Source organism: Daktulosphaira vitifoliae, unplaced genomic scaffold, assembly GCF_025091365.1.
Source record: "Daktulosphaira vitifoliae isolate Bord-2020 unplaced genomic scaffold, ASM2509136v1 Scaffold_3, whole genome shotgun sequence".
NCBI classification, from domain to species: Eukaryota; Metazoa; Arthropoda; class Insecta; order Hemiptera; family Phylloxeridae; genus Daktulosphaira; species Daktulosphaira vitifoliae.
This window is the reverse complement of record NW_026099574.1, coordinates 44,018,836-44,039,429: the sequence shown is the minus strand read 5'-3', so window position 1 is coordinate 44,039,429 and position 20,594 is coordinate 44,018,836. Positions and strand designations below refer to the sequence as shown.

At 25.6% G+C, this 20,594-nt stretch overlaps 6 protein-coding genes across 10 annotated transcripts in view; 4 read left to right on the top strand and 2 right to left on the bottom strand.

Moving 5' to 3' along the window:
- Nucleotides 1-326: 326 nt before the first annotated feature.
- On the bottom strand, nt 327-4,547 carry LOC126900648 (dual specificity mitogen-activated protein kinase kinase 7-like). The gene is made up of 10 exons (XM_050676522.1): nt 4,255-4,547; nt 4,040-4,191; nt 3,781-3,894; nt 3,439-3,666; nt 3,197-3,376; nt 2,924-3,138; nt 1,414-1,548; nt 1,230-1,334; nt 997-1,167; nt 327-936 (listed from the first exon to the last, which is right to left on the bottom strand). The coding sequence occupies exons 1-10, from the start codon at nt 4,391-4,393 to the stop codon at nt 492-494; spliced, it is 1,884 nt and encodes a 627-aa protein (XP_050532479.1). The 5' UTR covers nt 4,394-4,547; the 3' UTR covers nt 327-491.
- Nucleotides 4,548-4,670: 123 nt separating this feature from the next.
- LOC126900662 (ADP-ribosylation factor 2) lies at nt 4,671-6,382 on the top strand. Of its 2 annotated transcripts, none has more exons than XM_050676547.1 (2): nt 4,671-4,797; nt 5,649-6,382. In XM_050676547.1, exon 2 carries the CDS (start codon nt 5,669-5,671, stop codon nt 6,206-6,208), a length of 540 nt encoding a protein of 179 aa, XP_050532504.1. In that variant the 5' UTR covers nt 4,671-4,797; nt 5,649-5,668; the 3' UTR covers nt 6,209-6,382. The 2 variants fall into 2 exon arrangements, with proteins under 2 accessions (XP_050532504.1, XP_050532502.1); XM_050676545.1 differs by having other exon boundaries at nt 4,752-4,939.
- Nucleotides 6,383-7,402: 1,020 nt separating this feature from the next.
- Nucleotides 7,403-10,009, top strand: LOC126900657 (integrator complex subunit 12). Of its 2 annotated transcripts, none has more exons than XM_050676535.1 (5): nt 7,403-7,737; nt 8,747-8,946; nt 9,004-9,166; nt 9,221-9,317; nt 9,394-10,009. In XM_050676535.1, the coding sequence occupies exons 1-5, from the start codon at nt 7,522-7,524 to the stop codon at nt 9,543-9,545; spliced, it is 828 nt and encodes a 275-aa protein (XP_050532492.1). In that variant the 5' UTR covers nt 7,403-7,521; the 3' UTR covers nt 9,546-10,009. The 2 variants fall into 2 exon arrangements, with proteins under 2 accessions (XP_050532492.1, XP_050532493.1); XM_050676536.1 differs by having other exon boundaries at nt 7,404-7,737; nt 9,224-9,317.
- On the top strand, nt 9,444-16,768 carry LOC126900651 (IQ and ubiquitin-like domain-containing protein). Its single transcript, XM_050676525.1, has 2 exons — nt 9,444-9,562; nt 15,032-16,768. Exon 2 carries the CDS (start codon nt 15,145-15,147, stop codon nt 16,366-16,368), a length of 1,224 nt encoding a protein of 407 aa, XP_050532482.1. The 5' UTR covers nt 9,444-9,562; nt 15,032-15,144; the 3' UTR covers nt 16,369-16,768.
- Nucleotides 10,007-20,594, bottom strand: part of LOC126900647 (elongation factor-like GTPase 1) — a 15,877-nt gene continuing 5,289 nt past the window's right edge. Inside the window, exons 4-17 of one of the 2 annotated variants that reach the window (XM_050676520.1) lie at nt 19,855-20,060; nt 19,551-19,755; nt 18,872-19,007; nt 18,601-18,791; nt 18,235-18,534; nt 18,034-18,163; nt 17,762-17,955; nt 13,289-13,374; nt 13,125-13,230; nt 11,363-11,708; nt 10,977-11,160; nt 10,776-10,912; nt 10,268-10,455; nt 10,007-10,195 (exon numbers count right to left, since the gene is read on the bottom strand). In XM_050676520.1, the coding sequence (XP_050532477.1) occupies nt 10,007-10,195; nt 10,268-10,455; nt 10,776-10,912; nt 10,977-11,160; nt 11,363-11,708; nt 13,125-13,230; nt 13,289-13,374; nt 17,762-17,955; nt 18,034-18,163; nt 18,235-18,534; nt 18,601-18,791; nt 18,872-19,007; nt 19,551-19,755; nt 19,855-20,060 (2,598 nt within the window). Of the gene's footprint in view, nt 10,196-10,267; nt 10,456-10,775; nt 10,913-10,976; nt 11,161-11,362; nt 11,709-13,124; nt 13,231-13,288; nt 13,375-17,761; nt 17,956-18,021; nt 18,164-18,234; nt 18,535-18,600; nt 18,792-18,871; nt 19,008-19,550; nt 19,756-19,854; nt 20,061-20,594 lie in introns of both variants that reach the window. The other variant, XM_050676519.1, reaches the window with a different exon arrangement.
- LOC126900661 (uncharacterized) lies at nt 13,646-14,765 on the top strand. Of its 2 annotated transcripts, XM_050676544.1 has the most exons (3): nt 13,647-13,868; nt 13,956-14,364; nt 14,591-14,765. In XM_050676544.1, the coding sequence occupies exons 1-3, from the start codon at nt 13,707-13,709 to the stop codon at nt 14,599-14,601; spliced, it is 582 nt and encodes a 193-aa protein (XP_050532501.1). In that variant the 5' UTR covers nt 13,647-13,706; the 3' UTR covers nt 14,602-14,765. The 2 variants fall into 2 exon arrangements, with proteins under 2 accessions (XP_050532500.1, XP_050532501.1); XM_050676543.1 differs by having other exon boundaries at nt 13,646-14,364.

The following is a 20,594-nucleotide window of genomic DNA, read 5'->3' as shown; positions in this document are numbered from 1 at the left end:
AGCTCAAATCAATAAAGTATCAATATATTGTATATTTAAATTTCACTATTATGCTCTTTTTTTTACTTCTTACTTTCTTAATAATAATATTAAATGAAGTTATCCTGAACATTTACTGGTTAAAAGAAAAGTAAGGAACTGGTTACCAGTTAAATATTCTTTTCTTTTGTACAAACAAAATACATTGTAATATAATTTATGTTGTAGCATAATTAGAATTTTATGACTGAAAGTTAACATGAACAACTGTTCAACACATAAAATAATTAATTTTGCATAAAGTAAAAAAAATATGACACAAATAATTATTAATTTAGTCTTATAAATATAATTATTTAACTATTGCTTTGTATAATTTAATACATAAATTGTCTTTTTAATTGCTAACTTAAATCCAAAGATTTAAAATTATTTAAGTTAATTTCCTTAAACAAAATTGTTCACTCAGTTTTTGGGACAGGTTCTTTACGCCTCTGTCCACACAGTAACTGTCATATATCATTAAACTGACATACAACTCGTCGTCTTGGTTGGGGTGTATATCTACGATCTTTTTCTTCCAACTTTGGTTGTCCAAATAATCGTTGTTGATAAAATGCATGCAATGGAGATGATCCACTCTCTGATAACCGCCTAGGTGGGGGAGTTGGTGGCACGGGTGATACATATCTCCTAGACACGACTGGAGAACCATCAAATGCCTTACGTGCTGGTGCTGGAGAAGGTGGACATATTTCATGCTTTGGAACTAAGGGAGATGATGTACCAGAAGACAAACCTTGATTTCGAACTGGTAGACTAGGAGTTTTACTCCAAGGAGCAAATTTGAGGTAGGCTGATATAAGACTCTTCCTAGGACTTGGTTTTGGAGAGCCAGGAGGATTGGTTTCTACAGGAGTACTTCGTTCAAAACGATTAGGGGAGACTGAAGATGATCTAAAGCAATTAAAAACTTATGAGTAACTAAAAACAAATTATTTAGGTCACTTATTTTACCTAGAATGATGCTGATTTTGTTGATGATAAAATCTTTGTAATAATAATGGGCTAGTATTAGCAGAAATATTACCATTTGTCAGTTGTTTATAAGGAGAAAGCAAAACTGAAGGAGGTACCTCTGTACTCGGAAAACGTTTGATAGATTTAGGAGATTCAGTTACCACATTCCTAGAAAATTAAAATTAAAAGATAATTTAATACAGTTATAATTTCAATTACTCATGACTTACCCATTAGCCTTATTTTTATCTATTAAACTTAATTGTGGAAGTTGATAATCAGACATCTTACGAATACATGATGGAATAGTTTCTACTACAATGGGGTTTTCTAACCTATAATAAGTTTAAACTCTCCATTAATAAATAATCATATCAACAATAATTTTTATGATAATATTCAATTAAATCATACTTAGGTGTACAGCTTTGTTTTATTGCATTAGCATACCAATTAGCAACATTTACAGACTTATCAACATATCTTAATAGAAAAGGATGTTCTAACAGCTGTTTGTACTTTGGTCTCACTTTATAATCTTTGATTAAACTAAAATTAAATAATATGATGGTAAAATAAATTTAATAATAGACCTAAACATTCAGAAATTTAATACAAATAAAAAACAAAGTTTATTGTGTTTTAGATTATATAAATATTATAAAAAACATGTTCATAACAGTAATTTAACTTAAATTTTTTATAATAATATATAATTAAAAAAAATTATTTACTTATTTATAATTTTGTTTGTAAGCAAATTTATTAATTTTAATTCATAAATTACATATTATTATGAATAAAATTGTGAAATTTTAATATTAGCTTTGATGCGAAACGGAGAAGGCATTAATTTTACTATGATGTTTTTTTTTTTTTTTTTATATGTCTGTTGCCACTTTTTCTCAACTCTCACTGGACCGATTTCTTTCAAAAATACGTCAAAAGATCACAAATTGTATCTAGTAGAAGACATTACCCTTAAAAATTGAAAAAAAATTCCCTCGTTTCCCGCAAATGAGGGAAATATCAAAAAAAATTACAAATTTAAAAATCGCTAATTTTCGAAATTTTTTCACTTTTTTTTCTTAAAACTTCCATAACTTTTTGAAAAATCAACAAATCAACATAATTTTTTTTTATACTAAAACCTTAGATATTTACCTTTCATTTGATATCATTTTTTTGAAAATCTAACACTTAACCTGCTCATTGGGGGGGATTTAAAATAGCAACTTTTTTACAAAAACTAACTTTTTCAACTTAATTTTTGAAAATGTTCCGGAAATACTGCGTCCTTTAAACATATATCAAATTAAAGCTTATTTAATGTACTACAAAATGAAAAAAAAAATTTGTCCCGACGACCTATCTTCTATACGCAAATGGCTACCGTATTCAATAATATACTATTTTTGTATGATAATTATGGGTTTTGTATTTTATTTTAATAGAAGTTGATGTTGCTTTTGCAATTATCCATCAATTTTTTAAAATGAAACACTATCTACAGATTTGCATCGAAGCGTTTCTTATGATAGTGATTTTAATCACTGTCAGATTAAATCTATACTGGACCCAACTATGCAATGTCTCTACTATGCCGCGACCCCACTGTGCTACCGTTTTTTTTTATTATTTTTAAATTTTGTTTTTAAATAATTCATTTTTTTTTTTTAATTAAATTTTTATGTGAAAAGTTTAATATTTTCGCAATAAAATTAAGTGTCATTTCTTTGACCCAATACTTGCCTAACTTGCAAAATTGGTATTAAGATATAAAAATTCATAATTTTACACTACATCAAAATTACACTATTTATTTTACTTAGAAAATAATGCCAACATTTAATATGCATAAAAGTGTAAACTTTTAAAACAAAAACTCAATAAACATTTTTAAACAACATAACATATTACTTACCAACTAGAAACAAAATTTCGAAATTCTATTGTAAATTCTTGATCTTGTGGAAGTGATGGAGGATCATCATTCAAAACTCTACTTAATACTTCAAAATCACATTTACAATCACGATAAGGAAATACACCGGTAGCCAACTCAACTAATGTTATACCTAAACTCCATATATCAGCACGTATATCATAATCCAATTGTCTTGGTTCAATTCTCTCAGGCTATAAAAATAGATTTAAATTATAAATTATAATAATCTATTAATGTTTCAATACATACAGCCATGTATGCAGCACAACCAGCATTTTTAGTACGAGCTTTTGAGTCAACTAATCTTCCTGATATACCAAAATCACACAATTTTACATTTCCTTTTTCATCAAGTAAGATATTTGATGGTTTTACATCTCTATGTATGACATCATGAGACTCTTTTAAATAGCTTAATGCTTTAACAGTCTATAAATTAAACAATACTAGTAATTTGTTTAAATATGCTAATTTATCAAAATTTTACTTACATTAAGAGCAACCTTTCCAAGTACATTCTCAGGAATAGGTGCTTTAAGTTTTCTTAATAAACGATCAAAACAAGTAGCCATAAGTTCCATGCAAATACATACATCTGATTCAGTAATGAATGCACCTAAGCATTTAACAATGTAAGGACAATCATGTGATTTCAGTACAACCTCAAGATCAGTAGTAATACGTTTATTCTCTTCGCTATTTCCTGATCTTCTCATTTGCTGTAAGGTATGAAAAATGATGAATATCACAATAAGTTAATTAAACCATTTTCAATTGGATACATTTGTATATTATTTCTAATTATATTATTTAATATATAGATAGAGACTTACTTTAACTGCTATTTCTGTATTACTAGGTTTGTGTAACATCCTAACAACATGACCACAAGTACCACTTCCTAACTCTCCAAGATGCTCTAAATCCTTTAATTCTGTTTTGTATTTCTGTTAGATATGAATAACAAGATTAATTTTTTTTACTTTTACATACATTAAACAGAGTATCCTGTATCGATGTTCTTACAAATCTGCACATCATTCTTATAGCAAATTGTCAGAACATCGTAGGACACCATATATTTTAACATACAATGCCATTAATTGTGAGAAGTCCACTCATTTTCATAATTTGTTTCATTTTAACTTCAACTTCTGTAGTATCTTCAACTTTTGGTTGCATTAACACACTTACAGGTAAATCAATATGTTTTCGAGTTCGAGTTGGAGTTCCCATATCACCAACTAAGAGAAATATTAAATCAAGGTCAAACAAGTTATATAAAATATTTTTAAAATTCAACTTACGTTGCTTGGGTCGTCGACCAGAACCTTGCCTAGGGCTAGATAATGATGGAGAAATGTTATTTTCTTCGACGGATTCATTTTCTGCCTTTAACCTAGCCTGTAGGTTTAAAATTTTGTTCTCGAGAAAAGAAGTAGTCATTTTATATACTACTTAAGATTTTTTAACGTCCGTATTAAGTATTAAAACTCCCGTCAATTAAGAATTCATATGAATTCATGGTACAACTTAGATTATTTTTACACACTACTTCAGGGAAAACTTTTATTTCACTATTTTAATGATAGTGATTATTTTTATTGGCAAAAAATTGTACATTTACTCTTATCACAATTCACAAATAATTATATTTTACAGTATAGCCAAATAAATATATACACAAAATCGATAAAACATCAGTGTGTCCATTGAGCCTGAAATACGCAGCCGGGTAAGTGGTGATGATAATACACGTACACCAATGATAACTTGAAAAAACAAAGATAATTTTACCACTACATACTTATACAAAGTCATTAGCTGTGGTGTGGCGTATTTTTTGTTAGGTATGTGCTTAGATTTTATTACGTTTTCTTTTTAAAGTGCTCAGTCAGTTTTCTCATCTAAATTTTACAATAAATGAGTATTTTCTTTTAGTTTATTTTTATCTATAGTATTATTAAGTCACATTCCTATTTCATTTTTATGGTAATTTAGAATTTATTGTAACATTAATAAAACAAATGAAATATTATATTACTTTTTGTACTACAGGTATCTTCTTTTTTTCCCAAAGGCTAACCTTTGTCATAGCGAAAAAATAGACTTCCACTTATCACTTGTTAATGCTACACTTCTTCATATGTGAATACTCGTTGTGTCCAGCCATTCCAATCATCTCTACTATAAATACCTTCCTCTTCCATTTTGTCCATTGATACTTCTTTCCATTATGTTGGTTATGAAAAATTTATGTCACATTAAGTGTCTATAAGTTTTCTGCATCTTGATCTAATGATAAATAGCTATACTCTTCTCCTCTATTATTTGTAGAATTTTTTCATTATCTTCCTTTTAGTACAACTAATACAAAATAGTCTGCTACAAGTCCACATTTAAATTGCTTCAATTTTTTTTTCTTTTACTGTTAAGGTCCAGGTTTCACAACTACAACAAATTACTCCATATGTAGCTTTTGGCAAAGTATTTCTGGTCTTAAGACTAAGAATTTTGTTCGTTAGTAGTCGTTTTACTGTGTGAAGACTCTCTTTGCCACGGTTATTCAATGTCATTTGTTAGTGTAATTCCTAAATATTTATACTGTATTACCTTACTAGTCAACTTTTTGTTATCTAATTATATGTTAATAATGGGGACTAGTATTTTTACTTACTACCATGATTTTTGTTTACTACAGGTATATAGCTTCAAAATACCATGGGCTTAACATTATCAAGCGTTTTCACTAGATTATTTGGCAAAAAACAAATGCGAATTTTAATGGTTGGCTTAGATGCTGCAGGGAAAACTACAATTCTTTATAAATTAAAATTGGGAGAAATTATTACAACCATTCCTACTATTGGTTTTAATGTTGAAACTGTTGAATATAAAAACATAGCATTTACAGTTTGGGATGTTGGTGGTCAAGATAAAATTAGACCATTGTGGCGACATTATTTCCAAAATACACAAGGATTAATTTTTGTTGTGGATTCAAATGATCGAGAAAGAGTAGCTGAAGCTGAACGTGAATTACATAATATGCTACAAGAAGATGACCTTAGAGATGCTGTTCTTTTAGTATTTGCTAATAAACAAGATCTTCCTAATGCAATGAATGTATCGGATCTCACTAATAAACTTGGACTAAATCAATTGCACCAAAGAAAGTGGTACATTCAGTCCACATGTGCTACACAAGGAAATGGCTTATATGAAGGACTAGATTGGCTGTCTAATGAGTTGGCTAAATAAGATCTATAAACTATTGCTGAATTAACTCGATAATTTTTTAAGTTCATTATTCATATATTTTAAAATATTAAATATTTTATTACTATTTATTTTATTGGTATTTTTACAATTTTATAATTATAAAATTTATAATTGTATGTATATTACCAATATACACCATAATTTTTACAGTTATTTTTCCCATACTAAAGTATACTATCTTCCTACAATGTTCTATTTTTACAATTGAAGATTTAAATTTATAAACATTCAGATTATTAAGAATTTACTGAATGAAAAACTAGTTGAACACAAGTTTAAATTATTTTATGAGTAATTATTCTTAATCATAATTTAAGATTATTTATATATTACACTCAAACAATTTTTTTCAACATTTATAGTAATAATTTAAGCATTTGGTGCTAAGTTTATGTTCAACTAATTGATTTTCTATACTAATGAAAAATGAGTAATTATCAAAAATATGCATGATAATTTTATGGTTAATATAAAAAAAATTATCTACTATGTCAACTTCTTAACTACATCATCTTTTCCCAAATCATTTACTCTTTTGTTGACATAAAAAACCTAAAATGAAAAAAACAGTTCTGTATTATGGGACATACATTTTATTATTTAATGACCTCATTATTTTATGGGAATATTATAGTTGCAGAATTTAATGCAATTATATTTTAACACAATATTATATTTGACTAATTATCTATTTATTGAATTAATAATTGGGAACTTTTTCCAGAAGAGTACAAAGCTTTAATTAAGTTATTTCTTATTTTTAAAAAGTTAGAAAATACTATTAGAACAGCACAAATATTAGGAAAACAATTGCCTGATAATGTTCAAGTAATAAATTCAACTACATTAATACAATAACGTACTCGAAATTTGTTCACAATACTTGAGAAATTTTTTTGGTCTCTTACAAAATAATATATCCACGTAATTATTTTTATAGCAAGAAATATATTCCCGTGTACTAATTTACAAATTATCATATTTCATTTATATTGCAAATATAATAAGATGTTTCACAATGATTACTTATGGAATTAATTCAATAATAAATATTGTTTTATTTAAATAAAATAAATTTAAATTTCTAAGAAAGCTTGACCTTGGCAAAGTTTGGAATTCATTTACCAGTATAATATAGTCTATAGTATCACTTCAGAAATTGTTATCACAAAATTTGACGTCAAAAAAATATAATCATGTTTATTCAAAACATTAAATTTAATATAATACCACAGACTCTAGGACTATATAATATGTGCTTAGGAAATAATAAGTTTTTAATTTAATTTAAAATGGAAGTTGCTGCGGAATTTGAACCTTTTATGAAAAACGGTTTTAAGCTCTTGCGTCGTACTAAAGATGCAAATTCTATTAAACAAATGTGGAAATATTTCGATGAAGCTATAGAAGAACAGTATGGTTCAAATCGACGTCCTACAAATGCTGCAAAAAGAATTCCTGTACCTACAGCATTAATGACAAAAGATTTGGGCAATGAACAATTTGATGTAAAACATTATTTAGATTTTATCATTTTTTTATACTTTAAGTATAATAAATTATTTAATGACTGGTTACTTAGTTTGAATTCTCAATCTAAACTAACAGAACTTTGAAATATATTAAAAATCCCCTTAGTCATTAATTTTAGTATCCTTAAGATTTTTCCTTTAATTGTTATGTAAATCATATGGATTGTGACAATTTAAAAAAAAAATATTGAACATGATGCTAAAAGATTTAACATTTAATGGCTTTCATTATTAGCCTTGCCTTTAGTTATACTACTCCACAGTTTCTTTAGGTATTCTTACTGTAAATATATAATTCTTTCTTGCAAATTTTCTTATTAATAATAAGAGTTTTCCTCTTTTAACATCAATTTACTTTTGTATTCCTTTATCATAAGAATAGGATAAACAAATTTTCGATTTATTAATATATTAAACTAAAGCTAAGCATATAAAGCTGGATACACAAAAAATTTGTATGAAAACGTATACTAATAATAGATAGTAATCAGTTTTATATACTTTAATTTTCCAAACAGATGGAGATGGGCCTCTTTCACATTTTAGAGTCAAATATGGTTCTTGGCTATAACAATAATATACAGAATGGGTATTATGACTGACTTGCACCAAATTTCAGACACCACATATGAGAAAATCAAAAGAAAAGTTGAGATGCTAGGGATTGAATCTGTAACCCGTGTGATAGAACATACGTTTCTACTCACTAGGCTATGATATGAAAACTTATAGTAAAATCATATCCTTAGCTTCATATCATAACTAAATAATTACTAGTTTTAAAAGAAAAATTTAGTTACTCCATAGCTCATACATAATTTTTCGAATACCCAAAAAATTGTGAGGTTCCCAAAAATCTAAAAGCCCAGTTCCAATATACCTGTGCACTCTTGGTAAATTAGGCACTTTCATTTTGTTTGTTGTAATGGATAAACTGATTAAATTTATGTAAAAAAAACTTTTTAACCATGTTTCATATTTCTAGGTAGGTGCTGAGGATGAGTCAAGTAGCTCAAGTTCTTCATCAAGTCCTGCTCCTAGCACTAGCAAAAATATTGTAGAAGTTTGTTCATCTCCACCCCCTACAATAACCCTTGAACAAGCTAAAGCAGATCCAGTAATAAACATTGACTCTGATTCAGATATGGAAACTGATCTAGAAGCATATTCTTGTTTTGTTTGCAAGTGTGTTATTTTTAATTTTTTAAAAATTTAACTATTTTTTAATATTTCTATTTTTAGAGAGAGTTTTGTGCACATGGGTAATAGTTTAGTTGAATGCTTGGACTGTCATTCTATGTATCACCAAAATTGCCACAGCCCTCCAATTACAGACATTAACTTAAATGACCCTAGAATAGTTTGGTATTGTAGTAATTGTCGTCAAAGAGATTCTCAAAAAGCTGTAAGTTAATTAGTATATATAATTTATAACATAATTTTTAAATATTTTCTCTAGCAGGATACTCGTACTTCAGGAAAAGATGGTAATAAAAAGAGTTCTTCTAAAAGTACAAGTGCCAAAATAGAAAAATCATCTACCAAAAGTTCACAACGTATGAAATTTAATATTATAATCAAAATATTAAGGCATTTATAAATCAAAAATATAATTAACACTATTTTTTATAGATGCAAAAGCAAGCCCAAGTAAATCAAAGTCGTCATCAGATAACAGCAGTCCTAAACACTTTCCACCTACATCTAGTACTATATCAGCAATGGAAAAACGAGTTCAAATGATGAAAAAAAAAGCAGCCAAAAAAAGTGAAAAAAAAAAATGAATTTTTAATAAAAAAAAGTAATTATAAGAAAAAAACATTAATTATAATTTGTATATAGTTAATTTTTAATAACAAGGATAACTTTTTTTTTAATAATCAAATGGTTTCCTTTCAACATCAAAATCTTTGTAACCTAGTAAAATTCTAAGTTATATATTGTTTCTTAAAATGCTACGCTACTTATCTCAGTTTTAAAAACTTAACAAGAGAGCAAAAAACTAGTTTCTATGTTATCTATCCATCAAATCTTCATTGTATTGAGGTCCCATTTTTTTATGCTTTTTCTATTGACCATGTTTGAAATTTGAATTCACTAGTGTATACTCATGTAATGAATGAAACATTGTTACTAACTCAAAATATAAATTATTTGATGTTGTATCTGAAGTGAATTTATGTTGCCCATATTGATAGGTATGTTATAATCAATTTTTACAAAATATATATTTAAATTCATAAATTTATTTATTTTTTGATAATGTTCGCTGTTTTTCAGCAAACTGAACAATTTTTTCTTCTACTGATAAACCTTTTCTTTTTCGGACTGCGTTCATATAGTTTAAAGCTCTATTAACAGAATCAGCTTTTTCTCCATATAACTCTAATTCTTCTTCAGTATTTGGTACCCAAAATGGATCAATATCAATTATCTTAATTTAAAAATAATGTTGCAAATTACTAATAACATTTTAAATAAAAGAAATAATTATAATAAAACTTACTTCCCAATGACTAAATACCAATTGTGGACTAGCTAATCCAGATGTTTGTTTGCGAATTTCTGGAGAAAATGAGAAACTTTCTACTACTGGTAGTAAGGCAGTAATATTAAAATTTGATGCTGATCCTTGTGTCATGTCTGCACTTATTACCCGTCCATGACGTCTACCCAATACTGCATACATTTTACCTAAAAAATACATCTATAATAACTATAATAGAGTATATGTTAATAGTTCTGTATTTTCTAAAATGTAAAAATAATTATAGCAAAAATACATTTAGTTAATTGAAAAAAATATAAGTTCTAACAACTTTTTAATGAGAATTTATATATTCTAGTAATATAAATATTAAAACTTTAATAAATGTTAAAATTTTCATTTACACTTTTGTTTTACAAGTAAAAATCAATTTTCAAAAGAAATGAGTAAAACATTTAAATATTAGATATTTTAAATATCTAAATTCCTTAAAAATACTGTATAATCTATTGAACAATTTTACAACCTAAAACTTCAACATTAGCTTGGATAGAACAAGTATACATAGCTGCCATAAGCCTTTGTGGTTGAGCTTGAAACGCTTTTCGACATCCATCTTTAACAGCTGACATAATTTGTCCTGACATAGGTCCATATGGATCACTAAAATATAAAATTTATATTTTTACTTTTTTCTTCTAAAATTGCATACATTTCATAAAGCTACTTGGCAATTTGTTGAGTTGTATCAATAGTCCAATCTTCTACTACAAAGCAAACACCCATCATTGGTTCTTCACATAACGGCCCTGCTACTGTTGCTATTTGAAAACCATTAACAAAACTATTTTCATATTTGGTCAACACATCATCTAAAATAGTTTTTTGATTCCACACAGATTTTTCATATTCTACAATACAAATACAATTTTTTAAATATATGTTCTGTTAAAAATTAATTATTTTCAATTAAAACATAGGATAATGAATAATCATTAAAATATCATATTGAATAATATTATCATATATTTCTTACTGTAATATTATACTCATTTATCAATCATTTATAACTAACAAATTTTTTATAAATATATAAATACACAGAAAAGTTACTTGGTATTTTATTTAATAGAATATTTGGTCCACACTTTTTAGGACCAAATGCCCAAACTTGTGAGATATCATAATTATTTCCAAGTGCTTCTTTAAGTTGCAAACGAAATATATCAAAGGCTGAATTTATACTTTTAGAAGTTGATTCTTTGATTGTTAGACATTCTAAAGCATCACAAATATTTTCTGCAGGCCGTTCAGTTAACTCTTTAATAATATCAGCATTTTTTTCTAAAAATTCAGTAACTTTTAAAGGCAATGGTTCTGCACGTAACTTAATGCAGCAAAGATGATTAGCTGTATATATATTAAGTAATCCAGTCAAATTTTCATCTTGATCATTTTTCTAAAATATATAATATATTTATAGTAATTCATATAATATTGATAAAAAATTGTAGCTAGAAAAATGCTGAACTCCAAATTACTAGTTTTTAAAAAAATCCCTATTACAGTGTTGATTGAGTTTAAAATATTATTTGATATATTTGAACTATATATTAAAAAGTTATCAATAAAGTTAATAAATATGATAATTTGTAAAAAAAAGAAACGCTACACAATATACATTTATATTTATACTGTATTAAATATTATAATTACTATTTTAAAAATCAAGTTTTCTTAAATATGACTCAGAGAGCAAATGGACAAGGAATTTAATATATGGAAAATTAAAATTAAATCTTGTGTGAAACCAGAAAAAGAAAAATTTTAATATAAGAGTAATAATTTTAAAATATTTATAAAAATTTAAATAATTTCTTGCTATCAAATAAAGTTTTTATTAATAAAATAAATTCATAAATACATCTTAATACACTTTAAAATCATTGATAATTATAAAAAATTAACCCTATATTAACTTTATTTTATACTTTGAAATAATCATAGACACAAATTAGAGGGACCTATCCTCTGCAAAGCTGAGATTTCTACTTTTAAAAAAAATTTAGAATACATAGTTTTCAATACATTTTCAATGATTATTGCATTGATAACTTTAGAGATTATAAAATAATAATAAATTATTATTTATTAAATATTTTTAAAAGGTAAAAATAACCAGCAAAAAAACCAACTATCACAAAATCTTATCTCTTCAACTTAAAGTTCGAAGTTTAAAATCAAACCTTTTAAGTTGTTGCAATTTTGAACTAGGGTGTTGATTTATTATTCAATATACAATTTTTTAATAATAGTATAAATGAATTTTATTTTAGTAAAAAAAAGAAAAAATGTTATACAAGGACTATATGTATATTTTACATCACAAATTTAAGAAAATATTTGGTAATGTTCAAAATATGGTTTTAGTTGTGAAGGTGTTGTAAAGACACCTTAACAAAAACTGATCCTATCATCTTAAATGACCAAAACTATCCTAAAAATAAAAGTAAAGTTTAATTCATCTAATATGTAGCTGAAATGAAGGTAAACTATTAATTACAGTAAATATTATTGTAATTTGATACAGCTACAAAAAAATTGAAGAAAATGATTTAACAGGCATTTATCATATATAAATAAACATGAGGCGCAATACAATGCAATAATAATCTATTAACACATTTTTTGGATATTACTTTTCCTATAGTATTTTATTAATTGAATATTTTATCTCCGGACGTTTTTTCCTACATTCTTAAAAAGTATAGTATTTGGAACTACAGGTATAATGAATAATATAATTTTAAAAGCTGCTAAAGGATAACATTATTCAACTCAGAATAGGTAAGGAAAAATAAAAAATTAAGTTTACTTGACTATCAATAACTTCATTAGCCATGTCTATTTTAGGTAGAGGCACAATTGTTTCTCGGAATGGTACAATTGGTGCTGAAGCATTAACATCAACTTTAGCATACCTATACATACATTTTAATTATATGATTTTAAATAAATAAAAAAATTACAAATAATTACCTATCACGTAAATCTTCAATGCACTTTTGAAGATGGACTTCTCCTGCAGTAACAATTACATGCTCTCCAGTTTCTTGCATAATAACCTAAATTTTATAGTATATAAAAGTAATTTTGAGTTATATAAGAAAAAAAATCTATATTACATGATAAAATTTTATTTTAATCTATTTGTTGACAGTCAAAAATTGATTAATACTGTTTTTAAATAATACATTTATTATAAAGCTATAATTAATGATAAATAATCTATAGAAAATTCTAAAACCAATTAAAATTCAGTACTAGTTTTTTAAATAAATTTGTCATAGTAATAGTTTTTTAAAATATAAACAAAAAAGTAATTAGAAAAAACTTTTATCTTAAGAATACATTTTTCCATAAGTCTTAAAAAAAAAATCTGAATTTTTAAAAAAAGATGAATTCTCAGAATGGAAATTATATTTCATTTAAACAAAACAAAAATGGTGATTATAATGATAAAATAGAGCTAAAATCAGATTCAATTAATGTCCATGTAATATTTGCTAATGACAAAAGCATCATAACAAGTTTTTCTACATGGAATTCAATTTTAGATGTAAAGCACTATATTTTTCCTTTTTTAAAAAACTATATAAAAAATATTCATCAAATAGTTTGTTTTATATGTGAAAATAATCAACAGTTAGAGGTTCATGATCATATGTTGTTAAAAAATTATTGGATTAACCAAATAATTACCATATTTGTAAAAATTATACCAGTGACTGAAGAAGAAATATTACATTATACAAAAAACAAACATTTTCATAAAAGTGTGCATCCAGAAAATGGTTATTTACTAAGTTCCAATTTTTTAATTCCAAGGAATGCTGTAGGATATATAAACAAAAAAACAAGAAAATTCTACAAAAATACTCAAATACAAACGGATACATTTATAATTACAAATAATACTAATGATAAAATAACTAAAACATCTGAATGTCAAACACTAACAAATAGAAATGTTAGTACAGAAGTTTGCATTGAAAAAAATACTCAGACTGAAAATTTAAATATTTTTAAAACACTACACTCATACAGAGAACTAAGTAATTTACATTTAGTAATATTATTAACTATTTTATAATATAATAAGTAATAAAGAAAAATTTATCTTTAAAATAGAATAATAAAAAGATCTATATTGCCATAATATTTTTTAATTGAAATAAATAAAATCAAGTTTGAACAATGGTTTCTTACAACTATACTTCCTTCTTATTCCCAAAGTATAAATTATGCTCCAGACAGTAATGGCTCTTTTTCACATGTTAGGGAGTCAATGATGGTTCTTGGCTAGCCAATGATGGACGGAACGGGTATTATGGGCAGCTTGCACTAGAGACTAGACACCACCAATGAGTAAATCACAAGAAAAACGAGATTTTTCTTGTTGGGGATCAAATCCGGGATACTGTGCGCTAAAATATATGTTTCAACCCACTTGATTCTCATCAATGAAAATCAAGGATCAGTATTTTTAATAATATTAAAAAAAAAATGTAGAAACATATCCATATAAAATGTAATAATCGTAATTACAAAATTATAATTATTGTAAGTTTTCCTCAAAAAGCATCATAGAAATAAAAATAAAATTGAACTGTTGAGAATTTATTGTTCAAAACTAAAAACTTATATATTTACTTAATTGATTAGTGAATATAAATAAAGAGGCATATTACTCAATTAACTAGTGAATTTTATTTTTTTCAGTACCTTATAAAAATAATTTTAACAAGTCAAACCCAAAAGTTAACTATGAAAAATATGCAATAATTATACAAACAAATATCCGAAAATGGTTAGCAAGAAAAAAGTTTGAACGTATGTTAAATTATTACAATTACCTAATTAATTTCATAATTAAAGAAGAAAATGATTATCAAAATCAACTAATAATAAATGAACAATCACATCTATTGAACTTGAAATACCCAACTAAAGTAAAAGATTTTGAAGCACTTTATTCAGCTATAAATGATAGCTCTATTAAAAACAAAACCAATCTTAAATGTAAACTACCTGTATTTGCTAAAGCTGAAGGTAAACGATTTTTGGATAAAGAATTAGAATGCTTAAAAGAAATAACAAAACATAGAAATAGATTAAATGCAATTTCAAAAGAAAGGAAAATTTTGAAATTATTGGATCAAATAACTAAACCAGTTACAATAACACCCAAATCAAATGGTTATGTGATTTCCATAGATAACCCCATAAAATGTCAAGGAAAACAATTGAACAAGTATTATATAGCCTTAAAAAGTAACCATCAAAGTAAAAATGACAGAATTAAATTACTTCTTGAACTTATAGAAATTTTGAAAAAATATAAAGAACCAGGTATCACAAGCCCTTTAATAAATTTATTAAACAAAGAATTAGATATGTTAGATCTATTACAATTAAAAAAATGTGAATTACAAAATTTAAGAAAACTTATTGAAGTAACATTTAGAAGTATATTACTAAAACCAGAAATAAATCCTGCAATCACATTACAAAAAAAAATACCAAAGCACTTTAACTGTTTTAATTGTAGAAACTTAAAACAATTAGAAAAATTTACAATAAATTTAAACTTGAAGAGTTTTACAATGTGTAAAGATTGTAACCATTTAAAACGAATTGCAATAGATCGTATTAGTTTATTGCCATATGATATTATGTTAAAAGATCTTAAAATGAATGAAGCTAAACTTTGTACAAAATCTAGTATAGTGTTCTTATTGTCAACAGAAGATGTTTACTACTTAGCAACAGTTATATGGAAAGGAAAATCTGCAATTAGTGAATCTAACAACTTGCTAAATTTAAGACTAACTCGTTGGTGTAGTAATCATGATTGGTCACCATCAAATACAATATTATTAACCATTAGAGAAGCTTATGATCATTTAAAAATTAACGATTTAAAAAAAATATATACTTCTAGTTTTATAGAAAAAGTAAATATAAATCATATAACAGCAAAAAAATATTTTAAAAATTTAAAACTAAAATCTATAAAATTAGATCAAAATATATTTAAAAAAGTAAAAACACCATAAATTTATGGACATAATTACTACAGTAAATGATTTTGTTACAACTTAATGATTTGTATTTCATTTGAATTGTTTATTTATAAAAGGAATAAAGTCACGTTTTTTAATTAATAATTTCTATGGCCATAGACATATTGTTAACATTTGAAAAAATTAAAATTTTTATGATAGTTCATGGATTTATATATGTATTTTTTTTAATAAGATAATATAATAAATATTGCGAAAATAAAACTTAACTATTGTGCCTAATAATTATTAAGAAATCATAATACTATATATATTGGCATAGAAGTTTTGGTTAACATTGCCTAATTATACACATTTAAGTTTATTATTTGTTAATTTTATTTACAAAAATAATGAAGTATTTCATTTATAAATAAAAAGGATCAAATTTATTAAATTAAATTAAAACTCTTACCAATGATTTAATTATAAATTTGAGAAATTGTTATTTTTTTGGCCTTGCCTTTATCCCATCCCAACTACTTAGGGTCGACCATCCTTATCTTAAACTTCTACTTGACAGTCTCCCACATCACCAGTCTTCAAATTACAATCATTAACATCCCTCCAACTCTTTTGTGGTCTTCCTTCAACATTAATTTCTATAACTGTTCTTACAGCATCTAATTATTCTCTCTTCATAACATGATCAAACCATCTAAGTCTATTTTTTTTCATCTTATCTACAATTGACGCTACACCTATACTCCCTCTTGTATGCTCGTAATTTATCTTATCTACTGTAGTCACTCCACTTATTCATCTAGCATTCTCATCTCTTCTACACTCATTTTCTATACTATTCTCTTGTCAATAGTCCAACATTCTGAACCATTCATCATAACTTGTCTTACTACAGTTTTATAGAACAAACCTTTCAGCTTTATTCAAATTCTCTTATCGCACAATACACAAACGCTTCTCTCCACTTCGAACAACCATACTTAATCCTATGTCCTACATTCTCATCAATACCACCGTTTTTCTTTTGCAAAACTGATCCTAAATACTTAAAAATTACCACTTCTCCTTTCACATCATCGTTTATTGTCACTAATTTCCTCATTTCACCTACCTCGTGTTCTCCTTTATTAAATTTATACTATATATTATCTGTCTTACTCCTACTTAATCGTAATTCTTTTCCTAAAGAACTGATCTTCACACCTCATAATTTCCTTCTGATTTTCTCTTATTAATACTACATTGTCAGCGAACAATAAGAAATTGTTATTTACCTATTTAAATAAATATAATGAATGAAAATAAAAAATAAAAAAATATCAAGTAAATCTGTGTGTAAAAATAAGTTTTTTTAATCTTTAAAATTTTAAAATTTTTAGACTGACTAAACGCTGTTAGTAAATAAACAATTTATTAAGGTAACCTGAACACATGCATCTGCTTGATTAAGAAGTTTTAATCCTTTAACAACTTCTGGTAAATCTGCCGAATGTTTTGGTTCTATAGCAACTCTCATTATTGGTGTTGCCATTACTTTTATTTCGGTAAATGGAGGACAAGCTAAAATTGTTGACAGAGTGGCACTTTTTAAAATATATTGCTCTAAGTTACCAGCACCTATTGGACAAAAATTAACTCAATATTTTTTAATAATATATAACTAGTGTTTATTATTCATCATACCAAATATATTACCAGCTGGAACTTCTTCTACAGGTTCTAAATCACGCCCCATCAACATATATAGATCAGATATAACTACTTTCATTACATGCTGATCAGCTTTCAATGTAGATAATGTGCATTTTTCATCAAATTCAATATCCTTTTTAAATATATTAAATAATATTTTTAAAATGGATGATTAACATAATGGAAACAAATTTTTTTAAGTACTTCGCTTTTAATTTTTGAAGGATCATGTTTTGGTCCCAAAACATAAATTTCTTGACCAACTCGAATAGTTCCACTGTAGACTCTTCCAAATGCTATAAACATAATATCATTTTCATTAAATACTGGTTTTACAGTTGCCAAATCATTCTCTTCGGTTTTGGAAGATTCAATTTGTAAGTTCAAGACTTTAGATTCATTGTTTCTCAAAGCATGACGAATTCTTGCTTGTTCTCTTCGTAGTGCAATCTCTTCAGCAGATAAAACTTTTGGTCTATTTTGAGGTAAATGTTTGCGTTTAATCTAAAATAAACATACTTTATAACTACATAAAAATACCATATTAAATATCTTTAAAAATAAACAAACTGGAAACATTTTTGAAATAAATGCAACAACAGGAACTGATTCATTATCATGACAACATTGTAAAAAAATTTTTTTCAAAGCTATAGTTTTTTCTGGCATAAGACTAAATTCTTTCATTGGGGGACATAATAACTTTTCAATTTTATTCTCAGTTAATTTGTTTGGCGCTGGGCAAATTTCACAAACTGCATCTATTAATTTTAAAATATTAAATTCTTAATTAGTTTTTCTTAAATAATTGAGCAATTAAAAATATATAAACTAATTTTACCTAAAACAGATGTTGCTAATGGTATCCATTGTGATAAAAAAGATTGTAACAATATTCGAGTATCAGTTTGTCGAAGATCTCTGCTATTTAAAGTAACATTCATACTATCAGCTATTTTTATTAGACGATTTTTATCCTAAAATATTAAAAAAAAGTCTTAAATGATCAATATTAAATGCATCAAATATCATAAAAAGTTGACTTCAATCATCAATCAAAGATCAAAGACTTTACAATAATATAATTCAAAATTATCAAGTTCCATAAAAAAAAAAAAAAAAAAATTAACTAACACCTTCTACATAAATTTGTTTAATCCTTATAAGGGTAAAAATATAAAAAATAAATAAAGATATATTTTTATTTATACTGTTACTCTTCTTTTTCATTGAGTAAGAGCTTCAAGAACTAGGTCATTAGCTAATTCTTATTTATTATTAATATTTTTAAATTAACAATTACGATTTATTATTGAGTCTCCAGTACTGACAATCACTTATATTATATACTTTTAAATAATACATTTTTACATGATTATAAATTAATCAACACAATTCAATTTATTCTTAGCGTCCGCAATTAACATTTATTATAGTAATTGCAATTTATAATTAATTTTTTTTAATAAATAATTCAAGGTATATATACAAATACATAAATAAAGAAAAAATGTAATTACTTTTTGATTAATAATAATATCATAAACAAGCCAAATATTTTCAATAATCATCTGAACAAATAAAGGTTTTTTGGCTTTTTCCTGAGCTCCTTTCAATATTCTTTTAGTTTTTAAATTTAAATAATAATCTCCCCACAAAGTTTTTTTCAATGTTGTTAAACTTATACCTAGCTTAGTAGATAACATATTCGCAAATTTTTCTATACTAAAATAGTTTGAAAATATGTAGTTATATAAAATATAATTAAATATAACAATTTAATTCATAAGTAACTAATAAATAATATTTGAGAACAAAACATACTTGAAAGCCCAACCATCTGCAGCAGATGCAAACAAAACATTCCCTTGATGAGGTGAGAAATACAAATCAGAATCGTCAGCCATTTCAATAGCAGTGCTCCATTCATTATACAAATCTTCGCCAGTCTGAAATTCTTTATTTTCTTTTGTATCTGTTTCTCTTTCAAAAACATCATTCGTAAAAAGCTCCCCAACTACAGCGTTAACCTAAATAATACAACCGAAAAATTCATAAATAAAATTATTTAATATTTGTTTAAAAGTAAAAATATTATAATACTTATTACATATAAACTTTTAAAAATAATTCCAATCTTCAATAAAAGAGTGGCTTTATGGTATATAAGATATTTTTCTTATGAAAACTAAAAGTTATACACCCTTTTATATTGTTTGAACACAAAAAAAAGAAGTCCTACAAACTTTAGTTAAGGTTTATCAAATCTAACATATGCAGTAAGGAGATAAAAAATTAGACAAATGGGGTGGTTTTATGATTTTGTGAATTTTTCTTGAAAAATATCGGTCTTGTATTAAATTGAATAGAACTTTTTTCACTTTAAATTTTCTACAACAAAGATGACAATATATATATATTTTAGCTTCGATGCGAAGCTGAGAAGGTATTAATTTTACCATGATGTGTTTATTTTTTTTTTTATTTTTTTAGCTTCGATGCGAAGCTGAGAAGGTATTAATTTTACCATGATGTGTTTATTTTTTTTTTTATTTTTTTAGTTT

What these genes read in the sequence shown, in the direction of transcription:
- LOC126900648 (XM_050676522.1), bottom strand. Translation starts at nt 4,393, where the DNA reads ATGACTACTTCTTTTCTCGAGAACAAAATTTTAAACCTACAGGCTAGG. An exon ending in CGAAATTTTGTTTCTAGTTG is followed by an intron (nt 1,549 to 2,923) that starts GTAAGTAATATG and finishes ATTTAATTTTAG; the next exon opens with TTTAATCAAAGATTATAAAG. An exon ending in GATAAAAATAAGGCTAATGG is followed by an intron (nt 1,168 to 1,229) that starts GTAAGTCATGAG and finishes TTAATTTTCTAG; the next exon opens with GAATGTGGTAACTGAATCTC.
- LOC126900662 (XM_050676547.1), top strand. Translation starts at nt 5,669, where the DNA reads ATGGGCTTAACATTATCAAGCGTTTTCACTAGATTATTTGGCAAAAAA.
- LOC126900657 (XM_050676535.1), top strand. Translation starts at nt 7,522, where the DNA reads ATGGAAGTTGCTGCGGAATTTGAACCTTTTATGAAAAACGGTTTTAAG. An exon ending in AAAGAGATTCTCAAAAAGCT is followed by an intron (nt 9,167 to 9,220) that starts GTAAGTTAATTA and finishes TATTTTCTCTAG; the next exon opens with CAGGATACTCGTACTTCAGG. An exon ending in ATCTACCAAAAGTTCACAAC is followed by an intron (nt 9,318 to 9,393) that starts GTATGAAATTTA and finishes TATTTTTTATAG; the next exon opens with ATGCAAAAGCAAGCCCAAGT.
- LOC126900661 (XM_050676543.1), top strand. Translation starts at nt 13,707, where the DNA reads ATGAATTCTCAGAATGGAAATTATATTTCATTTAAACAAAACAAAAAT.
- LOC126900651 (XM_050676525.1), top strand. Translation starts at nt 15,145, where the DNA reads ATGTTAAATTATTACAATTACCTAATTAATTTCATAATTAAAGAAGAA.